This window comes from Microcaecilia unicolor, chromosome 4, assembly GCF_901765095.1.
Source record: "Microcaecilia unicolor chromosome 4, aMicUni1.1, whole genome shotgun sequence".
Classification (NCBI taxonomy): Eukaryota; Metazoa; Chordata; class Amphibia; order Gymnophiona; family Siphonopidae; genus Microcaecilia; species Microcaecilia unicolor.
Genome location: NC_044034.1, coordinates 124,682,604 through 124,706,607, shown reverse-complemented (window position 1 = coordinate 124,706,607; position 24,004 = coordinate 124,682,604). Strand labels below are relative to the sequence as shown.

The 24,004-nt window shown below is 43.7% G+C and overlaps 1 protein-coding gene across 4 annotated transcripts in view; it reads left to right on the top strand.

Moving 5' to 3' along the window:
* The window catches only part of PIBF1 (progesterone immunomodulatory binding factor 1), a 245,362-nt gene that overhangs the window by 181,215 nt on the left and 40,143 nt on the right, over positions 1–24,004 (top strand). For all 4 annotated transcript variants that reach the window (XM_030200619.1, XM_030200618.1, XM_030200616.1 and 1 more), the window contains exons 15-16: positions 13,506–13,636; positions 15,904–15,988. In XM_030200619.1, coding sequence (XP_030056479.1) covers positions 13,506–13,636; positions 15,904–15,988 — 216 coding nt within the window. The remainder of the gene's footprint in view (positions 1–13,505; positions 13,637–15,903; positions 15,989–24,004) is intronic.

Sequence of the window (24,004 nt, the reverse complement as noted above, 5' to 3'; positions counted from 1 at the left end):
GTATACCCTAATCCTCTGTTCCACTGGCATGAAGGGGTATAGTTTGCTGGTGCTGTGCCACAGCCTCCTCCCCTAAGGGGTGAGGGGAACAGGTTGCTGCATCTTCAACTTAGGGATATTTAACATTATCCTGATCTGACTCTACCATGCTTCTTTTTGAGGATGGAGGTGTTCTGCTGCTGTGGCCAGGCAGTTCTTCTCCAGGTATTGCTTTATCCACTATATGTGTCTTAAAGAGCATGTGCTAAGGCTGACCAGCAGTCAAAATGAATTTGCATCAGAACCTTGTCCATAGCAACGAGAGCAAGTGGTGTGCTGGTATCCTGGCATGCATGGTGCTGTGGCATCAATGTGTGTGATGGCTGTGTTGTAGGAAGTGTGATGTGACTGTGTTAATCTGCTCGTGAGCCCTTGTGCCTAGGCCGAGGCTTAAGAAAGACCTTGACCAAGGCCTAGGGTTGACCAAACAGGCACTAAGCAATACCACAGCCACAAAGCCCCACAAGCACCACCGGAAAAGGGAGATAGACCGCTCAGGTGGGCCGCAAGGCCGATCCGGAACCCACTCATACAGAGTCCAAGCATACGGGCCTCACGGCCAAACTGGAGCCAAGTCATACACTAGGGAAGAGAAAAGAACAGCGAGGAGTCCCCGAAGGGACTGGAGCTCATGCAACGCACACAGCATTAGCTAGTGACACAAGGGAAAGGCGACAGACAAAAGCTGGCAGATACAGATTACGACCAGAGGGAAAGAATGCAAACAATGGCTACACAGAAACACAGGTAACAGAGGGCAAAGCCCACAGGGAAAAAGGGAAATCCGGGGACAGAATGGGACACTGTAGACACGGACTCTACAAGAGCGAAGCTCCACAGGAGTGGCTAAACAGGGACATACAAGCTGAAGGAAAAGGCTGCTTTCAAATAAAGGCAGGAAAGAATCAGGCACACAAGAGTACCGAAAGGGGATAAGGCAGACACCAGAGAAAGGCTGCCTAACAGAGGCAGGGCTTACATAAGGCAATACCAAGCTCTGCACATAAAGGGTTAACACTGAGTAAAGGGAAATCCAAACAAACAGAAATGATTATAACCAACAGAAAGGCTGCCTAACAGAGGCAGGACTTACAGAAGGCAATTCCAAGCTCTGCACATAAAGGGTTAACACTGAGTAAAGGGAAATCCAAATAAACAGAAATGATTATAACCAACAGAAAGGCTGCCTAACAGAGGCAGGACTTACAGAAGGCAATTCCAAGCTCTGCACATAAAGGGTTAACACTGAGTAAAGGGAATCTTAAACAAATAGGAATGATTACAAGGGACAGAAAAGCAGGAACGATTACAATGGACAGAAAGGCTGCCTAGCAGAGGCAGGACTTACAGAAGGCAGCTACCAAGCTCTGCACATAAAGGGTTAACACTGAGGAAAGGGGAACTAAACAAACAAAGTAGGGACGAGCGTACCACGGACAAAACACCACCAGAGCCAGGCAGAGGACAGACCCAGGTGCAGTGCAGTGAAACAATCAAGCACACCCTGGTAACAACCAGCACACACAGAAACCGCAAGCAAACTCCAAAGAATACACACTGTGCCACAAGCACAGACTGAGTGAGGGAATCATGCTCAGCTGACTAGAGCATATGCTGTAGGGAGAGGAGAGTTTTAATAGATCTGACTTCTGCTGCGACGTCAGCTCAATCCCTGACAGGCCAATCAGAAGCGAGTCCCAGTCATTCCCCTGCCTGTCTCAGCAGAATCATAACAGAGTGCAGGAATGAAATGGTTAAATACTGTTTGAACTATATGCTAATATGAGTGCTAGGAATGCAAGGTTAGTACAGCAGTAACGGAAAGATTGTGTAGTTATTATTTTTTTTAAAAAGTGCATGTACACTTTTCTACATGATGCGAGCCTTAGCTTCAAGCAGTAAGTATGCTCTGCAACTTGCTAAAACATTGGCAGTGTGTTTATTGACTGTAATTAATGTTTTCTTCACCTTTATTAGTGTTTTGTACATTCTTCGCTATGAAACTAGGGAAAATAAGTGTTTCTGAAAGGATGCACACGGTGCACTTTGAGAACTGAAGTTTTGGCAGATATGTCTAGCTTCTTGTGTGAGAATGAAATCACCTGAAGGACCATGCATATTCAGTGCAGTTTTACCACCTGACTGCAGGTGTTGCGTATTGAAGAAAGAGTTATGAGACTGATATATAGGAAAATTAAGCTATACATTACAGAATGACACGGGGACAAAGTTTGTCCCCATCCCTGTCCCATCCCCGTGGGCTCTGTCCTCATCTGCAGATGCCTCAAAAACTTATGATTTTATATTTAAATCTTTTTATTAAAGTATAAAAAGAAACAATATGCTGTGCAACTGTTGTTTATAAATCACAAATAGAAAACAATAATAACAACTATAATAACCCCCACCCCACCAGCAACACCACCCTCTACACTTCCAACCCCAACAATAGCTAACTTCTGCTATGCCAAGGAATCCTAATCCACCCTGTTGAAATGTCCAGGGGTACAAAATACAACACGTTCTGTATGCTTTAGTGGGGGAGCAATGTTGTGATTTTTTTATCTGTGGATGAACAATCTCAGGATTCAGGCTAGCTTTCCTGTCTTCCACAGTCCTTCCTGCAATAGAAGATGTCTTCTCAGAAGATGTGCTGGTAGCAAGAATGTATAGGATCCCCAATGCAAATTTTGCAAGTTGTGGCCAGCATGTTTACTTGTTTTTCCCAAAAATCAAAATATTCGTCATCTGCATTACTCAAACTTAAATAACAGTCCAGTTCTTTAATAGGCTTCAAATTAGAGAATGACACGGGGGACAAAGTTTGTCCCCTGTCCCCATGGGATCCGTCCCCACCCCGTCCCCTCAGGCTCTGTCCTCGTCCCGTCCCCATTACTGCGGGTCCCTGTCCCTATGTCATTCTCTACTATACATACCTTATATAATAATTTGCACCTCCAGCATTGTACGTCTGGATGCCTGGGTTCGTAACATCCATTCCCACTCATTGCCCCACCCTTGCGTCAAAACGTAATGACGTCAGAAGGCAGAACAATGAGGGAGAAGGGAACGCTGGAGGCGAGATGATGTCAGGAGGAGAGAATCGCGGGACATCGAGGGGAGGGAGGGCAGGGCAGAGGAGAATTGATGGACATGGTTGGGATGGGAGGGCAGTCATAGGCGCCCCGTATGAGGCATGGGGAGGCTAAGCTCTCGGACGGTCCCTCCGCTCCTTCCTGCCCTCAGCTCCCCGATCGACAGCCCTCCTCTCCGTTCCTCTCCCCCTTGTGCGTGTTTAACCCTTTTACTTTCAGGTGCAGCGACGGCAGTGAAGAGGACAACACAGCAGGCTCGCCTCCAGCTTCTCCCTTCCCTCACTCAGTGTCCTGCCTTCTGTGATGATGCATTTCCTGTTTCCACGAGGGCGGGACACTATGTGAGGAAAGGGAGAAGCTGTGTTGTCCTCTTCACTGCCGTTGCTGCGTCTGAAAGTAAAAGAGTTAAAAACGCACGGGGGGAGGGGAAAGAACAGAGAGGAGGGCTGTCAGGGAGCTGAGGGAGGGCAGGGAGAATCGCTGGATATGGATGGGAGGGTAGGGGGAGAGAAGAGATGGCTGGAGTTGGAGAGGAGGGCAGGGGAGAAGAGATTGCAGGAGGGGAGGGCAGGGGAGAGAGGAGAATTGCTGTACATGGATGGATGGAGGGGGCAGGTGAGAGAGCAAATTTGCTGGATATGGATGAATGGAAGAGATGGCAGGGGAGACTGGAGAATTGCTGGACATGGAGGGGAGGGGAGAACAGGGGAGAGAGGAGAATTGCTGGACATGGATGGATGAATGGGGGCAGGGGAGAGAGGAAATTTGCTGGATATGAGTGGATGGAGGAGAGTTGCTGGACATGGATGGATGGAGGGGAGGGAAGTCAGGAAGGAGAAGCACATGGATGGAGGGGAGGGAAGAGAGGAGAAGTGCTGGACATGGATGGAGTCTGCGTACTCTTTATCTTTTAAAAAATAGTATAAATAAAAATCACAAAAAAAGAAAGATTAAAACAAAAAAAAACATAGATAAAACAATCCGTATCTCATACCCCTGGAACATATTACTCACTAAACACCCTTCCCAATTATTACTTATCATAACAGAACATTTCTCCTAACGGTTCCCTTAAAAACATAATCGCCATTACATGATAGCCTTGCTAGTGCCCGTTTCATTTGTGTGAGAAACGGGCCTTTTTTTACTAGTCTTTTATAACTGGAAGTGGAGCGGATACTATTTCCTTCATTATATTTTCATTTTATGAAATTTGCCACTTTTCAATCATCTAGAAAGGGCCCCACCCTCTCCAAAAGTGAATTGAAAATATTTATATTCACCAGTTGGCTCCTATAGCTGTTTGTCTTGGCCTCCTTTCAAGCCTTAAAATAGTTGAATCAAGCTCTTAATTTACGACCCATCTTTCTTGTAATCACATCACAACACAAAACAGCTTGTGCATGAATTCACACCATGCAGTGCAATATAACGTATAAAATGTGCTTTTACAGAATAAAATATTATTTTTTAAAATCCCTACAGTCTCTTTCCTTTTCTTTGTCTTCAAGGCTGTCTTAGTGCTATGGATTTCTATCTGCTCTGTAATATGTAGTTAGAATTTAAAAGATAGGAAATAAACTTATTTGGTTAAGTTATACATAAGTATAAGTGGGACAAATTGTAATTCACATAGGGACAAATGACTTGGCCAACAATAGCAAGTTTACAGCACAGAGAACATTCCAGAAGCTTGGGGAGGGACTGAAATCTTTGGTTCAGACTGTGGCTTTTTCTGAAGTAATTCCTACATGGGGGAAGGGAGAGGAAAGACTACGCAAAACAGTGGCATTCAATAAATGGCTTGAGTCTTGGTGTAAAGAAGAAGGTTTTAGATACATAGGAGCATGGGGTAATACGTGGAAAAATAACAGGCTGTACTGTAATAATGGGCTACATCTTTCTGTGATGAGAAAGAGGATCATTGAGGAAAAATTCAGACAGTATGTTTCTAAGCATTTAAACTAGAGGGTGGGGGTGACAAAAGGAAACAAGGGAATTCAGAAAGTCACCCCAGAATAAACATGATGGCAGAGGGAAAGGTCATGTAAATATAGAAAACCACCTAAACTCACTAAGCTTATGGAAAGCAATTAGCACAAATGCTCGTAGTCTAAGTAAAAAGGTTCAAGACTTGCAAGCCCCGATGTTTGAAGAAAACTTGGATATTGTTGCTATTACAGAGACTTGGTTCAACGATTCCCATGAATGGGATGTGACCATACTGGGCTATAATCTTTTTAGGAAGGATAGAGAGGGCCGAAGAGGTGGAGGAGTGGCGCTGTATGTGAGAGACAATATCAGAGCAGCTGAAATGCGGGGAACCTGGGGAAAGAAGAAGATTTATGAATAGCCTGGAAAGAGAAGATGGAATCTGTATCCACACGGGGGTTATCTACAGACCTCCAGCACAAATGGAGAAGTTAGACAAGGATCTGATAGAAGATATTCAAAAGATTGGTATGAAAGGGGAGGTGCTACTGTTGGGAGATTTCAGTTTGTCAGACGTGGATTGGAACATCCCGTCTGCAGAATTGGAAAGAAGTAGGGAGATTGTGGATTCATGTCAAAGTGCAGTTAAAATGTAATTCAATTAATTAATCTCTGGAAGAATCTCTACTTAAACCAACTGAGTCAATTACTAAAGTTCAAAAATATTCTCAGTCTCCAATTAACATAAGTTCAAAAATAAACATAAATAAATATTGGTGATAATAATGTGCTCAGTTCATACCCATTCCAACCATTATATCCCCAAGGGAACATGTGGCAGTGTCACAGATGGAACCATCATCGCACATTAGGCGTTCCAAATCCCTGTATTATGTATGTACATACAAAGTTGCCTTCTACAGCACTATAGTTGATCTCTTATACCTGTCCTAAATCAATTATGCCTGCATCCCAAAAGAGAGATACCAGATAAGAGGGGAGAGATTAGTAAGCTGGACTCGGGAGAGAGACCTTGAGTTGTTGGTGTCCGAGGATCTGAAGGTGAAGAAACAATGCGATAAGGCAACGGCTTTGGCCAGAAGGCTACTAGGCTGCATAGAGAGGAATATAACCAGCAGAAGAAAGGAAGTGTTGATGCTCCTGTATAAGTCGTTGGTGAGGCCCCATTTGGAGTACTGTGTTCAGTTTTGCTGAATTCACAGACGGCTCAGGCCTTTCTTCCCGAAGCAAGGGCACAGAACCTTCTGTCCCCTGCTTCCCATACCAGAGCGTCTCAGCAGGTCACGGCTCGGCACATGTTGAGACTCCTGGGTCACATGGCCTCCACAGTTCATGTGACTCCCATGGCTCGCCTTCACATGAGACCTGCTCAATGGACCCTAGCTTCCCAGTGGTGTCAAGCCACCAGGAATCTAGAAGATGTCATCCGCCTCTCCATCAGTTGCCGCAATTCACTGCACTGGTGGACCATTCGGATCAATTTGACCCTGGGACGTCCATTCCAAATTCCGCAGCCCACGAAAGTGCTGACGACGGATGCATCTCGCCTGGGGTGGGGAGCTCATGTCGATGGGCTTCACACCTAGGGACTGTGGTCCCTCCAGGAACAGGGTCTTCAGATCAACCTCCTGGAGCTCCGAGCGGTCTGGAACGCACTGAAGGCCTTCAGAGATCGGCTGTCCTGTCAAATTATCCAAATTCAGACAGACAATCAGGTTGCAATGTATTACATCAACAAGCAGGGGGGCACCGGATCTCGCCCCCTGTGTCAGGAAGTCGTCGGGATGTGGCGTTGGGCCTGCCAGTTCGGCATGCTTCTTCAAGCCACATACCTGGCAGGCGTAAACAACAGTCTGGCCGACAGACTGAGCAGAGTCATGCAACCGCATGAGTGGTCGCTCCATTCCAGAGTGGTACGCAAGATCTTCCGAGAGTGGGGCACTCCCTCTTTGGACCTTTTCACCTCTCAGACCAACCACAAGCTGCCTCTGTTCTGTTCCAGACTACAGGCACACGGCAGACTAGCGTCGGATGCCTTTCTCCTCCATTGGGGGACCGGCCTCCTGTATGCTTATCCTCCCATACCTTTGGTGGGGAAGACCTTACTGAAGCTCAAGCAAGACCACGGCACCATGATTCTGATAGCGCCTTTTTGGCCCCGTCAGATCTGGTTCCCTCTACTTCTGGAGTTGTCCTCCGAAGAACCATGGAGATTGGAGTGTTTTCCGACTCTCATTTCGCAGAACGAAGGAGCGCTTCTGCACCCCAACCTTCAGTCTCTGGCTCTCACGGCCTGGATGTTGAGGGCGTAGACTTTGCTTCGTTGGGTCTGTCGGAGGGTGTCTCCCGCGTCTTGCTTGCCTCTAGGAAGGATTCCACTAAAAAGAGTTACTTTTTCAAGTGGAGGAGGTTTGTCGTTTGGTGTGAGAGCAAGGCCCTAGGACCTCGTTCTTGTCCTACACAGAACCTGCTTGAATACCTTCTGCACTTATCAGAGTCTGGCCTCAAGACCAACTCAGTAAGGAATCACCTTAGTGCGATTAGTACTTACCATCATCGTGTAGAGGGTAAAGCCATCTCTGGAGAGCCTTTAGTCGTCCGATTTATGGGAGGCTTGCTCTTGTCAAGGCCCCCTGTCAAGCCTCCTGCAGTGTCATGGGATCTCAACGTAGTCCTCACCCAGCTGATGAAACCTCCTTTTGAGCCACTGAATTCCTGCCATCTGAAGTACTTGACCTGGAAGGTCATTTTCTTGGTGGCAGTTACTTCAGCTCGTAGAGTCAGTGAGCTTCAAGCCCTGGTAGCTCATGCTCCTTATACAAAATTTCATCATAATAGGGTAGTACTCCGCACTCACCCAAAGTTTCTGCCAAAGGTGGTGTCTGAGTTCCATCTTAACCAGTCAATTGTCTTGCCAACATTCTTTCCCAGACCGCATACCCGCCCTGCTGAACGTCAGTTGCACACATTGGACTGCAAGCGAGCTTTGGCTTTCTATCTGGAGCGGACACAGCCCCACAGACAGTCCGCCCAATTGTTTATTTCCTTCGACCCCAATAAGAAAGGGGTCGCTGTCGGGAAACGCACCATCTCCAATTGGCTAGCAGATTGCATTTCCTTCACTTACGCCCAGGCTGGGCTGACTCTTGAGGGTCATGTCATGGCTCATAGTGTCAGAGCCATGGCAGCATCGGTGGCCCACTTGAAGTCAGCCACTATTGAAGAGATTTGCAAAGCTGCGACGTGGTCATCTGTCCACACATTCACATCTCATTACCCGGCGTGACAGTCGGTTCGGGCAGTCGGTGCTGCAGAATCTGTTTGGGGTTTAAATCCAACTCCACCCTCCAGGACCCGAATTTATTCTGGTCAGGCTGCACTCTCAGTTAGTTGTTCTTCGTAGGTCAATTTCTGTTATACCCTCGCCGTTGCAAGGTTCAATTGACCTGGGTTCTTGTTTTGAGTGAGCCTGAGAGCTAGGGATACCCCAGTCGTGAGAACAAGCGGCCTGCTTGTCCTCGGAGAAAGCAAATGATACATACCTGTAGCAGGTGTTCTCCGAGGACAGCAGGTTGATTGTTCTCACCTACCCTCCCTCCTCCCCTTGGAGTTGCGTTTTACTCATTAATTTGCTTGTCATTCAACTGAGCGGGAACGGTCGCGCACGGGCGGGAAGACGGCCGCGCATGCGCGGTGGGCGTGCCCTGCGTGCGGGACCGCCCGCGAAGTTTTGTTCCGGTTGGTGGGGGCTGCCGTGGACGTCAACCCAGTCGTGAGAACAATCAGCCTGCTGTCCTCGGAGAACACCTGCTACAGGTATGTATCATTCGCTATACTGATAGTTGTAGTATGTGCCATGTACTCCAGAATAGAGGACAACTCAATACTGGAGCACCAGAGTCATTGTCAGCCACCTCAATATCATTATCAAGTGTATCAAGGGAGGAAGCTTTCTCATGCGTCTGTTAAAGCCTAGGTTTAGACACTTTCAAGGAATACTCTCACTGAGGCCTTGACTTATAGCCAGACTCAGACCCAGACTTCTCTCATGGAATACTTTTCTGGGTCAGATTCAGAGCTTTCCTTGGGTTTACACTATGAATGTATAGAGTTCTCTGAAGAGAAGGGCTTCACTGGGTTTTTTTTTTCTTTGATCCCACTCTTCACAATAAAGGAGAAAGTCTCCTCCAGAAGACCTGTCCTTCATTGATTTTTGTTAGGGAAATGGCTGCTACCTTTCTATTTAAGTTAAGTGAGGGGAAGGAACCCAGGGCAGAAATGTTGGACATCTTCCAGTTCCTCATCCTCCAAGGGAAGGTGCCACAGTGCCTGTTCATAAGATCTTACGGAATACATAGATGGGAAGCTGGGTGGATCCTCCTTATTATGCACCTTGTGAATAAGTTGGACTCCCTGTATAGAGCCCATAAAGCTCCAAGACCTAAGAAACAGCAGCTTCCTCATTATTCATTAGTGTTCAAATCCACTCAAGAGAGCAAAGAATACTAGGACCCACTCTTTAGTACCCCTGTGAAGAGATGCTTGTAACTTGGAAGTTTTTCAGAATTCTATGTTCTTTTCCCACGTAGCTTCATACCAGCTGTTTGTGAGGCAATATATGCAACGCATTACAAAAAGTTAAAAAGTTTTGTAGATTCACTCAGAAAATCTGCTGAGCTCAGGTCATTAGTGGGCAAAAAGGAGGAGTGTGGAAAGCACATGGTCATCTTGCCATGTGTGAAAAGCAGCATTGTGAGCTTCAGCAATGGTTATAGCAGTTTGCAGGCATTTGGTTGTAAGCTCGGAACCTTTGTTATGACATACAGGAAAAGACCGCTGACATGCCATGCTGAGGGGGAAATTTCTTTGGTGATATGGTCAAGGAGGCAAGTCCTCTGTTAAAGGAGCAGTAAGAGACACACAGGTTCCTTACCAAGGCTACCTCTGTCAGACCCTCCTCCTCTTCCAGCGAAAGACTTTGCTTCTCTGAAAGGTATCCTCCAACTCCTTGATCATGTCACATCAGCAAGAACTTTGTTCTCATCCCAGTCTGCAGGAAGTCCAAAAATCACAGCCTGTACCTCATTTACTACCTGAAGTGCTTTTTTCACTGGTTACAGGAGAATATAAACAGGATTCCAGTGGGAGGGAGGCTTAGGTTTTACACATACCTATTGCCTTATTGCAGCCTAGGGTTACTGGGTCTTTCAGATCGGCCATGGCAGATGCAAACTATTCCCGTTCAGTTTACCACAAAATTGATCACTGAGTATCTTGATCAAGCTGTCAGAATTACAAAATGCTTATCAAGGAAGTTTATTTTATTTATTTGAATTTTCTTCTTGTAAACCAAGTAGTTGAACCTATTTCACCAAGAGGACGAGATCACAAGGAAAATAAGGGGTTTCTGCTCCATTCTAGATTTCAGAGTAGGGACTTGGAGAAAACTTATCTAGGATGCCTTTATCTTAGATTAGGGGATTGTCTTCTAAAACTCAAGTAGGACTGGGTGGTGTTGATTACTTGGCTGAGAAGGAGCTGTGAATAAGTTTGGTTTCCTCTTCTTCAGGAGCTCTCTGTAGGGAGACCAAATAAAACGGGAATTTTCTAACATAAATCACTCAGGTGAAGCGGGTGCTATTGCATCCCAACATCATATACCTAATCCTCACAGCTTTGAATTTGAGAATGTAGCCATAAATGCCATGGATCTGCCTCATAGCTTCGGTCTTCTAAGAGAGATTCAGTTAGATGGCCATACATTTTTAAGCGGGAAAGGTTTGCTGTGTGGTGATAGTAAGAGCCTAGGTCCTTTTTCCTGCCACACACAAAATCTGCTTGAGTACCCTCTTTGTTTTTCATATTCAGGGTTAAAAAACAAAGAATAATCTCCTGTAGTAGGGTGATCTCAGTTTAGTCAGCAACTAGCATCTGCATATAAAAAGAAACCCACTTTTGAGCAGACTTCCATTTGCTTTATGTGGGGTTTGCTTCTACTAGATCTCTTCATCGAAAATGAAAAATGCAGTACTGTCACTCCTTTGTTTGACACGCCTATCCTTCGACCAGCTGGTAAGGGATACTCTAGCAATTCCCTGGGCTTGGCCTTTGTTTTATGCTTATTTCCTCTACCCCCCCCCCCCCCCCCCCTCCCCAAAAAAAAAATCTCACATATCAAAACCCCTCCACAAAGTGTATCAGAGACAAAAGACTATAGTTTTCTTAGATCCGTAGGTCTTGACATAATTGGTTCCTTCTCATAACAAGACTCTCAGTTCTGCCTCTGTATAGGCTTCAGAAATTTCCATTGTTGATCAAACAGAACGAGGGACATAGCCTTCATTCCAGTCTGAAGTTAATAGCCCATACAGTCTGGAAATTGAGCAGCATTTTGCATCTACTCTAGGCCTGTTCTTAAAATTACCACTGTTTTGAGCTCTAGGAGAGCTGTTCTGTCTTGGAGATATGCAAAGATGTCATCCTCTTGTTTGGCTGATTAGTCCTGTAGTCTATAAGAAACACTTGTTACAGGTGACAAATAATGCTTTAAAAAGTCTGACTTGCCATATGATTGTTTAAGTGGGGAAATCTACATGAAAAATGATAAATTCTTTATTTCCTGATTATTAAATTGGATAATGGTCAGTGACCTAATAGACTCCATTTCTGTCTGGTTAAAAGTGATAAGAAAAGTGTACCCTTCCTGAATTGTATTTTTGAAATTTAAAGAAGTAGTTATTAAATGAGAAGAGATATCACCAAAACAGAAATACAAGGAAATACAACTTCATATATAAATAATACAGAACATCCCCAAAAAGAAAGTAAATATCATAAACCAGTGTTATAGAACATCTGTTAGAAAGTGAACAAAACGAAAATCTCTCATAAGTTTTCAAATACACCGAAAAAATCACTTCTTAATTTTATTTTAGTTTGGTTTTTTTTAAGTACCCCCGTACCCATTCCCCAATCAAAAAAAAAAAAAAAAAAACCATCTGTCCACTCCTTCTCAACTCATCCAATCCCCTAAACTCAATATGAACAGTAAGTTATAAAAGGCACCCAAATATCCTCCCACTTAGACAATGTGTGATGACTCATAGCCCACAATCTTTCCATGTCACAAATATACCACAGCTTATTCAACCATGTAATCAAAGAAGGAACATGAGGAGACTTCCAATGAGCAACTAGCGTAACTCTAGCAGCTGACATAGCATGTCTAACCAATATACCCTGAGATGTAGTTAGACCTGGAGGAGAACCTGGAAACAAGAAAAATTCTGGTGACCACTTAATAGATTTAGAAAGCCATTTCTGAAGTCTATATTGAATTGCCTTCCAAAATGCTCGCACCTTAGTACAAGTCCACCAGAGATGACCCATGGTACCCCTCTGGCCACAACCTCTCCAGCATAAAGGCGAAACTGCTGGAAACATATGATGCAGACGGACAGGAGTCAAATACCACCTATATTTATTTATTTATTTTATTTATTTTTAGGCCATTTATACCCCGCCTTTTGCCACAGTGTGGTCACAGTGTTGCAGCCCCAAAGCGGCTTACAATGAACTAATAAATAAAATTAAATCAAAGACAATGAGAAATGGAAGGGTAGAAGGAACAGAAAGAGGAAGGGAATATAAATACAATCTAAAAGCAAATTAATGAGTAGGCAGGGAGAAGAAAGTAGAAAGAGGAGGAAGGAAGGAAAAAGTCTAAAATCAGGTCTTGACTTGCAAAGTCTCGGTTAGGCTGGTGGACAGGGCATCACAGGGAAGCAGATCCAGCGATATCAGCAAACTTTTACTTCATTTTCTTTAAAAGGAACAGAAACAGACATCTTTAATAACGCATGTTCCATATGTGTCCTGACATCATCACCCAATGTCAGTCCAGCTCTCGATGCCAATGCATACAATGCTCAACAGGATGTCGCCCCATACCACGTAGGTAAGCGTATAAACAAAAGATAAGACCCCGCGTTGTTCCTAAGTTTTCACAAAGACTTTCCAAAAAAGAAGCCTCCCTAGCCACTAGCGGCACTAGACACTAGAAGTAAGGAATTGTATTTTTGAAGTTTGGTATCTATTAGTGGGCAGCTGCAAACCTATGAGGAGATGATTATTTTTTCTGTCCATTCCTCTCATTGATTGTAATTTCTTTCCGATATATATTTAAACTTATTTTTATTTTGCATTTTTTTTCTCCTTATGTACATTTTCAGATTTTTTGTAAACTGGAATTTAAACTTGAAACTCTTGGTGGTTTAGTAATTATTTTCTATTGAGCTGTAATAGTTAATTGTCAATTTATAGATAAGGAGAATGTATGTTAGTTTATTTTTTGTATGATTAAAATGTATAATTTTATAACCATCCTAAAAAAGAAATTACTCTGTTTTTGTTTATTAGCTTGATAGAGCTAATGCCTTATTGAATCAAGCACAGCAACCATATCGATACCTCATTGAGTCTGTACGTGAGAGAGATACCGAGATTCAATCATTAAATCAACATATTTCTCAACTAGAAAGCATCATCAAGTAAGTATAATTAAATCTATAATAATTTTACTGCTATAACAAAAAAATCTTATCTAAGAACTGAAAAACATAAATATCTAAAAATATTTTGCACTGTATACTATTGACACTTTACCTTTATCCTCAATCTTAAATTATTTTGTTGTGACTTTAGAATTGTGAAATGCTTGCTTAGTAGGGCAAGGTTTTGTAGTCTCTAGTCATGATCAGGGAAGTTGTTCAGTAACTAATACACGATAAAACTACAAGCAGAGAAGCATGGACAATAAAGATCTAATGGTTAGCCCTCCTGTTTTGTTTTTATTAGATATTCTGTTACAGTTTGACATATTGAGGGGAGCAGTAGTTAATAATGTGTGTTATGGCCCTCACAATGTTATTTTTCCCTTAACACGTGTTAAAGGGCAATAAGGTATATTAGTACACCGAGATACATAGCAATGAGATGCAAATGAATACAAAATAACTCTTTACTATGTAAATCTAATAACGTGACCTGCAGTAAATACTTGAAGATGGTGTAATTCCTGGAAAAATACTACCAACATGAAGCTGGTGAATTTTTCTGTTTTGGGTGTATTGGGCCACAATACTGGGGCCTGCTCCTGGAACACTTCTTAAAGGTGCAGTAATACAGAATTTCCCCCACCCCAGCTCCCTCTTTTATTATATTCCCCCTTTTGCTATGCCTCCACCCTGATGGCCCACCCGAACTCAGACGTTGCCCCAATGGCCCCCAACTCTGTTTATGTTTGACTTTTTGGATAACCAGATTTGAAGGCACGCATCGTCTACCATTAACGTCTTTTTCAAGACCATCTTATTGATCCACTTTGATATGCTTCACACCTGGAGATTTTGAAGTTTATTTTAGAAGACGCCTGAAGCAGGCCTTTTTGGCCGAAACACAGCATTGTGTCGAGTCCTTGATCAAAAATCTTCTTTAACCTAAGATTATCCCTCTCGTCTCTGGAGCCCGTGGCCCTCTACCTACTTTTTTCCTCTCCTTTTATGCATTTCTGTGAGGCCATAGAGTTCTCCACATCTGCGAAATTTTGTAACAGGACACCTAAGTTAATAAAACCAAGGAAAAATGTCACTAATAACATCTCTTCTCCAAATTTACCATCTGTTCCTCTTATCTATTCAGACCCATCTACCCGGTTCTGTTTCCCCCACTGTCATCCCTTCCATTTGTCATATCCTCAATCTGTCACTTTCCATTGCAAATATACCAGATGCCTTCAAACATGCTGTATTACTCCACCCCTCAAACAAACCTTCACTGGATCCTACCTTCCCTTCCAACTATCATTCCATTTCCCTCCTTCCTTTAATATCCAAGCTTCTTGAATCTACTGTTCACCTTGCAGATTTTGTACTTTGAACTGAGTAATTGCTAGAAACTTCCCTGGTAACTTTGAGGAGCCAGACCAGGGACAAGGAAAGTGTTCTGCTGTACTTAGAGGCAATATGGTACACAGTGACCCTGCAGAAGCAGGCCACACAAGGACATCGTTAAATTTACAGACTTGTTTTATGTTACCTTTTTCCTCCTATCTGTGAATGGAACAGGAGCCCTGGCCTTACATAAATTTAAAAAAACATGCATAGTTATTAAAATGCAAAACTGTGTGTTATTGCCTCCCCTATCCTGACCCCGCTTCTGAGTTCATCTGTTTTTTTTCATAAGTAAAAGTGTACACATTATTATTTCCTGCACAATCTTTTATATGTGTAAAATGTGGGTAGCTAAATAGGTAAATGGCCTTTGAAAATGGCCCTCTCCATCATATTGATTAGAAGAGAAGGAATGCTAAAACATGTAATAGAGATAGGATTTTTGTGTTTGCAGACACAGTTTTCAGATATACCAATCCTTTTCTAATTTAACTATATTGTCTTCAAAAAAATGTAAATTTGGTTTTATAATCATGCATTTTGTAACCTAATCATATGTATTACAATACTACAGGATCAAATTTATGCCAGTAAATCAAATCACACATTCCATTTTTAAATATACCATATATATATATATATATATATATATATATGTATGTATGTATGTATGTATGTATGTATATATAATTTGAGAAGCATTTTGAATGTACAGTTCGAGTAAGGATTGTTTATTTATAAGAACACATATAGTTTTTCCTTATTGTTTGTACTTTACTTAAAACCACTGATCCTGTAGGTTTAATCTAGCTTTTAACAATATATTTATTTTACTGATATTTTCTACTGCCATTGTTTTCTTTCAGCAATTTAAGTAAAGAAAAGATGGCATTGCTACGTGTCAAGAATCAAATGGCAGCAGATTTAGAAAGACTTTTAAATCATCGTGAGGTAACCTTACTTGAGCATAGCTTTTACAGTGGATATTTGTCTACTGAGCTAACCTGAGAAAGTGAGTTTCTGAACAGGTTTCACATTTGTTTTCATAATTTCACTTATTGCTGTAGGGATGGTTTTGCTTTGACTGATGCTCCTGGCAGGTAACTTTGAAAGGGTAGTTTTATAACAGGTACCTAACTTATTAAGGCAGGAAAGCACATATTTTAGCCTATTCCATAATGATAACATAGGTACCATGAAGGCCCCATTGGTCTGGCTACTGCTCCATGGACCTTCTCCATGGTTATGGTGGTCATGGCAGCGTTTCTACGGAAGGAAGGAATCAAAGTCCATCCCTTCCTAGACGACTGGTTGATTCGAGCAGACTCAGTTCAGGAGAGTCACAGGGCCAACAACCGGGTCATTGCACTGCTACAGTCTTTGGGCTGACTGACCAACCTTCCCAAAAGCCATCTAGTCCCTTCTCAAACTTTGGACTACCTGGGATCTCACTTTGACACGGGACTGAGCCATATATTCTTGCCGGAGGAGTGGAGAGTCAGGCTCACTTTCAAATTTCCAACCTTTTGTGGTAGACAAGTTCCAAGGCCTGGGACTACATTCAGGTGTTGAGCTCCATGGCTGTGACCCTGCAGATAGTACCATGGTCGAGGACACACGTGCGAACTTTTCAGTCCTCACTGCTGAGCAGATGGTCGCTGGTCTCTCAGGATTATTGGTGCCATCTTCCGTAGGTGGCCGGGCCTAGTGCAGTATGGCTTCACAACCCCCTCTTATTCAAGGGAATGTCTCTTGCATCACCATAGTGGATGGTCGTGGTGACGGATGCAAGCCTGACAGGTTTGGGGCTCGTTGCCTCCACGGTTATGTGCAGAGGACTTGGTTGGCAATGGAATTGGCTTGGCTGATCAATCACCTGGATCTGCATGCAGTCCTGAATGCCTTGTGGGCATTTCATGAGCTACTCAAAGACAGAGTGGTTCAAGTGTTTTCGGACAACATGATGGCGGTGGCTTAAATCAATCATCAGGGCGGCACCCAGAGTCCAGTTCTTGCTGCTGAGCGGGTTGCCTCCTCAATTTGGCAGAAGCCCACCTTCAGTGTCTGTCAGCAGCGCATTGTGCAAGTGGATTTTCTTAGCTGTCGCATCCTGGAACCAGTGGAATGTGAGCTGTCCATGGAAGTGTTTCTTTTGATTTGCCAGAAATGGGACATGCCAACAATAGATTTAATGGTGAACCAGGCAAATGCCAAGGTGACCGCTTTTTTCAGCAGATGAAAGGAGGCTGGTCCTCAGGGCTAGACGCTGTTCTCCAGCCCTGGCCTCAGTGGACACTTCTGTACGTCTTTCCACTGTGACCCTTGATCCGCCGGATTTTGCTCAGGGTCGGGCAGCACCAAGGATGGGTCGTTCTAGTAGCTTTGCAGTGGCCTCAACTTGGTATGAGGACCTATTTCAGCTTCTGGTGCAGCCGCCCTTTCGACTTTCAGGCCACCCCAGACTTCTTCATCAGGGGCGGTTCAGATAGAGGATCCCTACCGCTTTGGTCTTACGGCCTGGCTCTTGAGCGGGTGCGTTTGAGGAAAAGGGGGTATTCGGATAAAGTGATAGCTACCTTGTTGCAGGCTCGGAAACAATCTACCTCAACAATGTATGTCTGTGTTTGGTGGACCTTTGTTGCGTGGTGTGAGGCTCGCGCTTGGTCGCCTTTGCAGGCATTGCTATCTCAGCTCTTGGCCTTCTTGCAAGATGGCTTGTAGAAAGGGTTGGTCTATAATTCACTTCAGGTGCAGGTTGCGGCTCTAGCCTGTTTTCAGGGCCGGGTGTCGAGTTCATCCCTGGCTGCTCATGCAGAAGTGGTTTGATTTTTGCGAGGTGTTTGTTATCTGCATCTTCTGTTGCATCGGCCCTGTCCAGCCTGGAACCTTAATTTAGTCCTTCAGGCATTACTAGTAGCACCCTTTGAGCCCTTACGGAAGGCTTTTGATAAGGATCTCACTTTAAAGACAGTGTTTTTGGTAGTTGGGCGTCAGCGTGTAGGATTTCGGAGATTCAGGCCCTGTCATCTCGATATCCCTTTTTGCAATTTTCGGAGTCTGGAGTGACCTTGAGGACAGTGTCCTCTTTTTTTGTCGAAGGTCATCTTGGCTTTTCATCTCAATCAGCCTCTTTTTCTTCCTTCCGGGAAGAGGATTATCCTGCGGGTTTTGAAAAGCTTCAACTCTTAGATGTTCGTTGAGTTCTTCTCCATTACTTGCTGATGTCTTATGAGTTTCAGCCTAGGTTAAGACAAAAGTTCACGGACTGGGTAGAAACCTCATAGGGCTTTTCATGTGAATGATATTTTTCCATGACATTGTTTTGCTCCCAGAAGCTGCAGAAAATAAGGCCTTGCATAAGATACTGTAGTTCAAAATTGTTCAATAGTCAGACATTAAATATGTTTGCCCTAATTTTGTCTGACCATTTAATTTAGTTATTGATAAATATCTTTCCATAAAACTCTGGAGGAACTCTGAAAGATGTGTTTACAGGCCAAGAGTAATGGCTTAGTGGAACAATATAATGGATTACTCAAAACAAAATTACGCCAACTCATGTCCAGTGGACTAAAAACTTGGCTTGATGCCCTTCCATTAGCACTCCTTGCCCTGCGGGCCACTCCATCCTCCTCTCTGAAATTAACTCCTTTCCCATTGTGTACTGGACGCAAGATGCACTTACTGAAGGGTAACCCTTCTAATTGTCTTCCTGACCATCACTCTGTGTACTGGGATCAGTTACAAGCTGTTGTCACCTCTCTGTCTGCCATTTCTCAGGATCTGTCATCCAGAAGGGGGGAAATTACAGACAATGATTATCAGAACAAAACCACAGTCCAGTCCTAACCACTAGATCTCTGGGCTACGCCATCCTCCCCATAAGGCAAAGTCTCAGCCACGCCCCATCACACTGATTTGCTTTCAGATTGTGATGGTCCTAAGATCTCACAGTACCCTCTCAAACCTGAAGTGGTGCAAGGCGCACAAGAGCAAATACACTCATTGCTTGCGCATGGCATTATTGAAAAATGTCATTCTCCTTACAGTACACCTTTGTGCCCAGTTAAGAAAAAGGAACCTGGACAGTTTCGTATAGTTCAGGACCTGCGCGGCCTTAATGACGTGGTCAATCATATCTTTCCTAATGTTGAGAATCCCACAACCCTCTTACAGTGTTACACTGCAAAATTATCATTCTACCATTGATTTGTCTAATTCATTTTTCTCAATTCCTTTAGACATTCACCTCAAGTGGGTGCTCCAGAAATGCTGAGAGTAGGATAAGCTCCCAAGATAGTTCTGTCTCTATGAGAATCAGTCATCATTTTGAGGAGGCATTGTTATGAATCTAGAATCAATCTATTTGGAGATCTATTTAATGGCATTTCAGTTTGATAATGTCACTTATCAATGGACTCGACTGCCACAAGGCTTTGTCGATAGTCCTACTGTCTTTCCCAGACACATCTGTGAATTTAAATTGCATACTAATGGTTTGCCTCCACATTCCTCGGTATTGCAATATGTTGATGACATTTTGATTACCTCTCCCAATTTTCAAACCTGCCTTCAACTCACTCATGACTTTCTGGCGTTTCTTGCTACTAAAGGCTACAAAGTCAATAAAAAGAAACTAAAAGTAGCTCAGACAAATGTTACTTTTCTTGGCCATGACATAGGCCCGCACCAGCGACACCTAGGCCCTGATATATTAAAACATGCATCTACATTGCAATTGCTTACCACTGTTACTCAGTTAAGAGCAGTACTAGGCATGCTTAATTTTTGCCGTTTATGGATACCCAATTATTCGGCTCGTACACATCCTTTTTACCAAAAACTGACAGGTAAACATAATTCTAAGAACGATCCAGTTGATTTTATTACTGAAGAAACTGATGCTTTAATGTCCTTAGTTAAAGATGTTATTCTCAGTTCTCCTTTGGTTACAGTTGATGTCTCCCATGAGGTTCATGTATGGATTACACATACTGAACATACATGGTCTGCATTAATTACACAGCAGGATGCCTCCATTGCTTGTGGCTATCTATCTGGAACTTTTTCTCCAGTAGAACTTGGATTTGCAAACAGTACCAAAGGTATTGTGGACGCAGCGACCGCCATTTTGAAGTTGTATAATTACATTCCCCATTTACCTGTGGTTCTTCACACTTCTCATGATGTTAAATATCTTTTGGATGAACAAATTCGTCATATGACTCCTTCTAGGCTTAGTAAATATCAAGTTGTTTTGCTTGGCGTTGTGTACCGTATACAGCCTTTTACTGCTGCCGATTTACAGCGCCTTGAACCATTGCTGACAGTTACTGATAATGATGGTTTATTTCCTCATCCACGCACCGCTCATTTACCTTCAGTGCCTGTTTCCTTAGCATTGTCCTTTGGAATTCTGCAAGATTCACCCGTTTGGTTTACGGATGGGTCTTCCCAGAATGGGAATACGGGATTCGACGCAATCCATTTTACACGTGATTCAGAAATACTTGACTCTGTGCAGTTTAGACTCCCTTCGGACTACTCTGCCCAGGCTGCAGAATTGGCTGCTATTTTATTTGTTCTGCAGCATAAAGTACTACAATGTAATATATGTATTGTAACCGATTCATGTTATGTGTTTTCCTCTTTTGCAGGTAAAAGTGGGATGTTTGACCACGGAAAAACAAATCCAGGAGGACGGTTTTTTGACCACGGCGATGTCTTGATATGGAGTATTATCCTTTGAAAAAGCATGCATTATTTGAAGTTTACGGTTAAATTTAAAAAGGTCTACTCTTGTCTGAAAAGCATTATAGCCGGTAGTTGGTACAAAAGATAGTCCCTTTTTAAGAATGCCAAGTTCAATTTCTCCATGGTCAAAAATCCGTCCTCCTGGATTCCACCAGGCCTAATTCATCCGTTGATTACTGCATTCAATTCATGTAGAGTCTTTGTAACAAATAAATAAGCATTTTCAAGATCACTGTCTCCAGGATTTGTTTTTCCGTGGTCAAACATCCCACTTTTACCTGCACTTGTGTTTTCCCGTGGGGCGTTCGAGTTCTCCGTTGTATTGCGGATTCTTCTGATGTGTTTTCCTCTTTACATTCTCACTTACGTAAATGGAATTTAAGAGGTATGGTATCCTCTACAGGCCAGCCTCTGAGTCGCATACACCTTTGGATGCAATTGTTTGAGGCACTACAACACAGACACAGTTGTGGCTTGCGCACTGCCATTGTTTGGGTTAAGGCACACCTACAGAAATGTCTCATGTTTGAGGTCGACGGTAATATTCTGGTTGATGAGTTAGCCCAGTTGGTTACCTCTGCTTCTGACGAGACTCCTGTTGCCGACACTACTCTTGCCTTGGCCACTGTAGATACAGACTCTGACTCTGTTTTTACACTGTTCGATACTGTTCCTGTTTTATCTACTGCTGACTTGTCAACGGCTTTGCAATCCTTTGTTACTCAAGCTGAATTAAAGCTCTGGAAACAAGCAGGCTGTTCCAAGGGTCCACATGGCCTCTGGACACACCCTACAGGCCAATTGTGCATTTCACAGCAGCTACCAGGTACTTCTTAGCCAGGATCAGGTGACCCTCAGGGGGAGGAATGCTGGCTTCGGCCTAACCCCTGGTAAGCCTTTTTTTGGTTGAGAGGTGCCCAGCTCTCCCACCGGTTGCCTTCTCAGGTGCCGTGGAGGACTTGCAGCTCATCTGCATATCCTCGGAGCCTTCGCCAGAGTGACTCCCAGGTCTGTTCCGATCCACTCGGGGCCTCTGCTCAAGGTGCCGCGCGCCGAAAGCTTTCCTTCTAATAAGTTCTGGGAGAAGAGGATATTTCTCTGGTAAGTGAACAAATTTTGCTTGTGCTTTCGGAACTTGAAGATTGGGGTTTAAAGGAGGAACTGTAAGTTAGTGATAGGCTGATATCCTTAATACTTTAGCAAGTTTTAAATTACGGAAAAACTCAAAAAACACTAAGATGGAGTCAGCAGTCCAGCAGCGAGAGGGGTGCTATCCAGTCTTTTGCATTGAGTGTCACATGTATGATTATCTCCCAATTGGTGAGGTGTCATATGTGTGTGCCCGATGCAAAGAGCTCCTAGCTCTCAGAGAACGTGTCCGTTCCCTTGAGGCTAGAGTAGCAGACTTGATGGAGCTGAGGGAGACAGAGAGGTACATAGAGGAGACCTACAGGGATGTTGTAGAGAAGTCCCACCTCCAGTCAGGTAGCCCCTGTGCTACCTTGGAGGAGGGAGGTCTCCTAGAAGGAGAGCATCACCCTGGTGAAGTAGGAAGTACTCCTGTAGCCAGGACCTGCCCACCAGGGGATGTATTATCCTTTCGCACCGAGGATATATCTCCAAATGTTGCCCGGGAGGGAAAGGTTAGGACAGCTGTTGTACTTGGTGATTCGATCATTAGGCATATAGATAGCTGGGTGGCTGGTGGACGTGAGGATCGCCTGGTGACTTGCCTGCCTGGTGCGAAGGTGGCGGATCTCACGTGTCACCTAGATAGGATTCTAGATAGTGCTGGGGAGGAGTCCGCTGTCTTGGTACATGTGGGTACCAATGACATAGGAAAATGTGGGAGAGAGGTTCTGGAAGCAAAATTTAGGCTCTTAGGTAGAAAGCTGAAATCCAGATCCTCCAGGGTAGCATTTTCTGAAATGCTACCTGTGCCACGCGCAGGGCCCAAGAGACAGGCAGAGCTCCAGAGTCTCAATGCGTGGATGAGACGATGGTGCAGGGAGGAGGGCTTTAGATTTGTTAGGAACTGGGCAACATTCTGGGGAAGGGGGAGCCTATTCCGAAAGGATGGGCTCCATCTTAACCAGAGTGGGACCAGGCTGCTGGCATCGGCGTTTAAGAAGGAGATAGAGCAGCTTTTAAACTAGAAATGGGGGGAAGGCCGACAGTCGCTCAAAAGAGCATGGTTCGGGATAAGGTATCTTTCAAAGATATCACCATAACAGGGAAGATAGAGTATCCTGATAGTGAGGTTGCAAAAGAGATTGTAGTAGATCGGGTATCTTTAAATAACAATAAAAATCAGACAAAAGATTGCCAATTAATACTGTCAAGTACTAAGCATGATGTACTTAGGAACAACAAACATAGTTTGAAATGTCTATATGCGAATGCCAGGAGCCTAAGAAATAAGATGGGGGAGTTAGAATATATTGCACTAAATGAAAAATTAGATATAATAGGCATCTCTGAGACCTGGTGGAAGGAGGATAACCAGTGGGACACTGTCATACCGGGGTACAAATTATATCGTAGTGATAGGGTGAATCGGATTGGTGGAGGGGTAGCATTGTATATTAACGAGAGCCTTGAATCAAATAGATTGAAAATTCTGCAGGAAGCAAAACACTCCTTGGAATCACTGTGGATTGAAATTCCATGTGCAAAGGGGAAAAGGATAGTGATAGGAGTGTACTACCGTCCGCCTGGCCAGGACGAACAGACGGATGCGGAAATGTTAAAGGAAATCAGGGACGCAAACAAACTGGGCAACACAATAATAATGGGGGATTTCAATTACCCGCATATAGACTGGGGTAATGTAACATCTGTACACGCAAGGGACATAAGATTTCTTGATGAAATCAAGGACAGCTTCATGGAACAGCTAGTTCAGGAGCCGACAAGAGAAGGAAAAATACTAGACTTAGTCCTTAGTGGTGCTCATGATCTAGTGCAGGGGGTAACGATACGAGGGCCGCTTGATAACAGTGATCATAATATGATCGGTTTTGATATTGGCATTGAAGGAAGTGAAACTAGGAAATCAAGTACGCTAGCGTTTAACTATAGAAAAGGTGATTACGACAAAATGAGAAAAATGGTGAAAAAAAGACTGAAAGGAGCAGCTCGCAGAGTAAAAAACTTGCATCAGGCGTGGATGCTGTTTAAAAACACCATCCTGGAGGTTCAGGACAAATATAT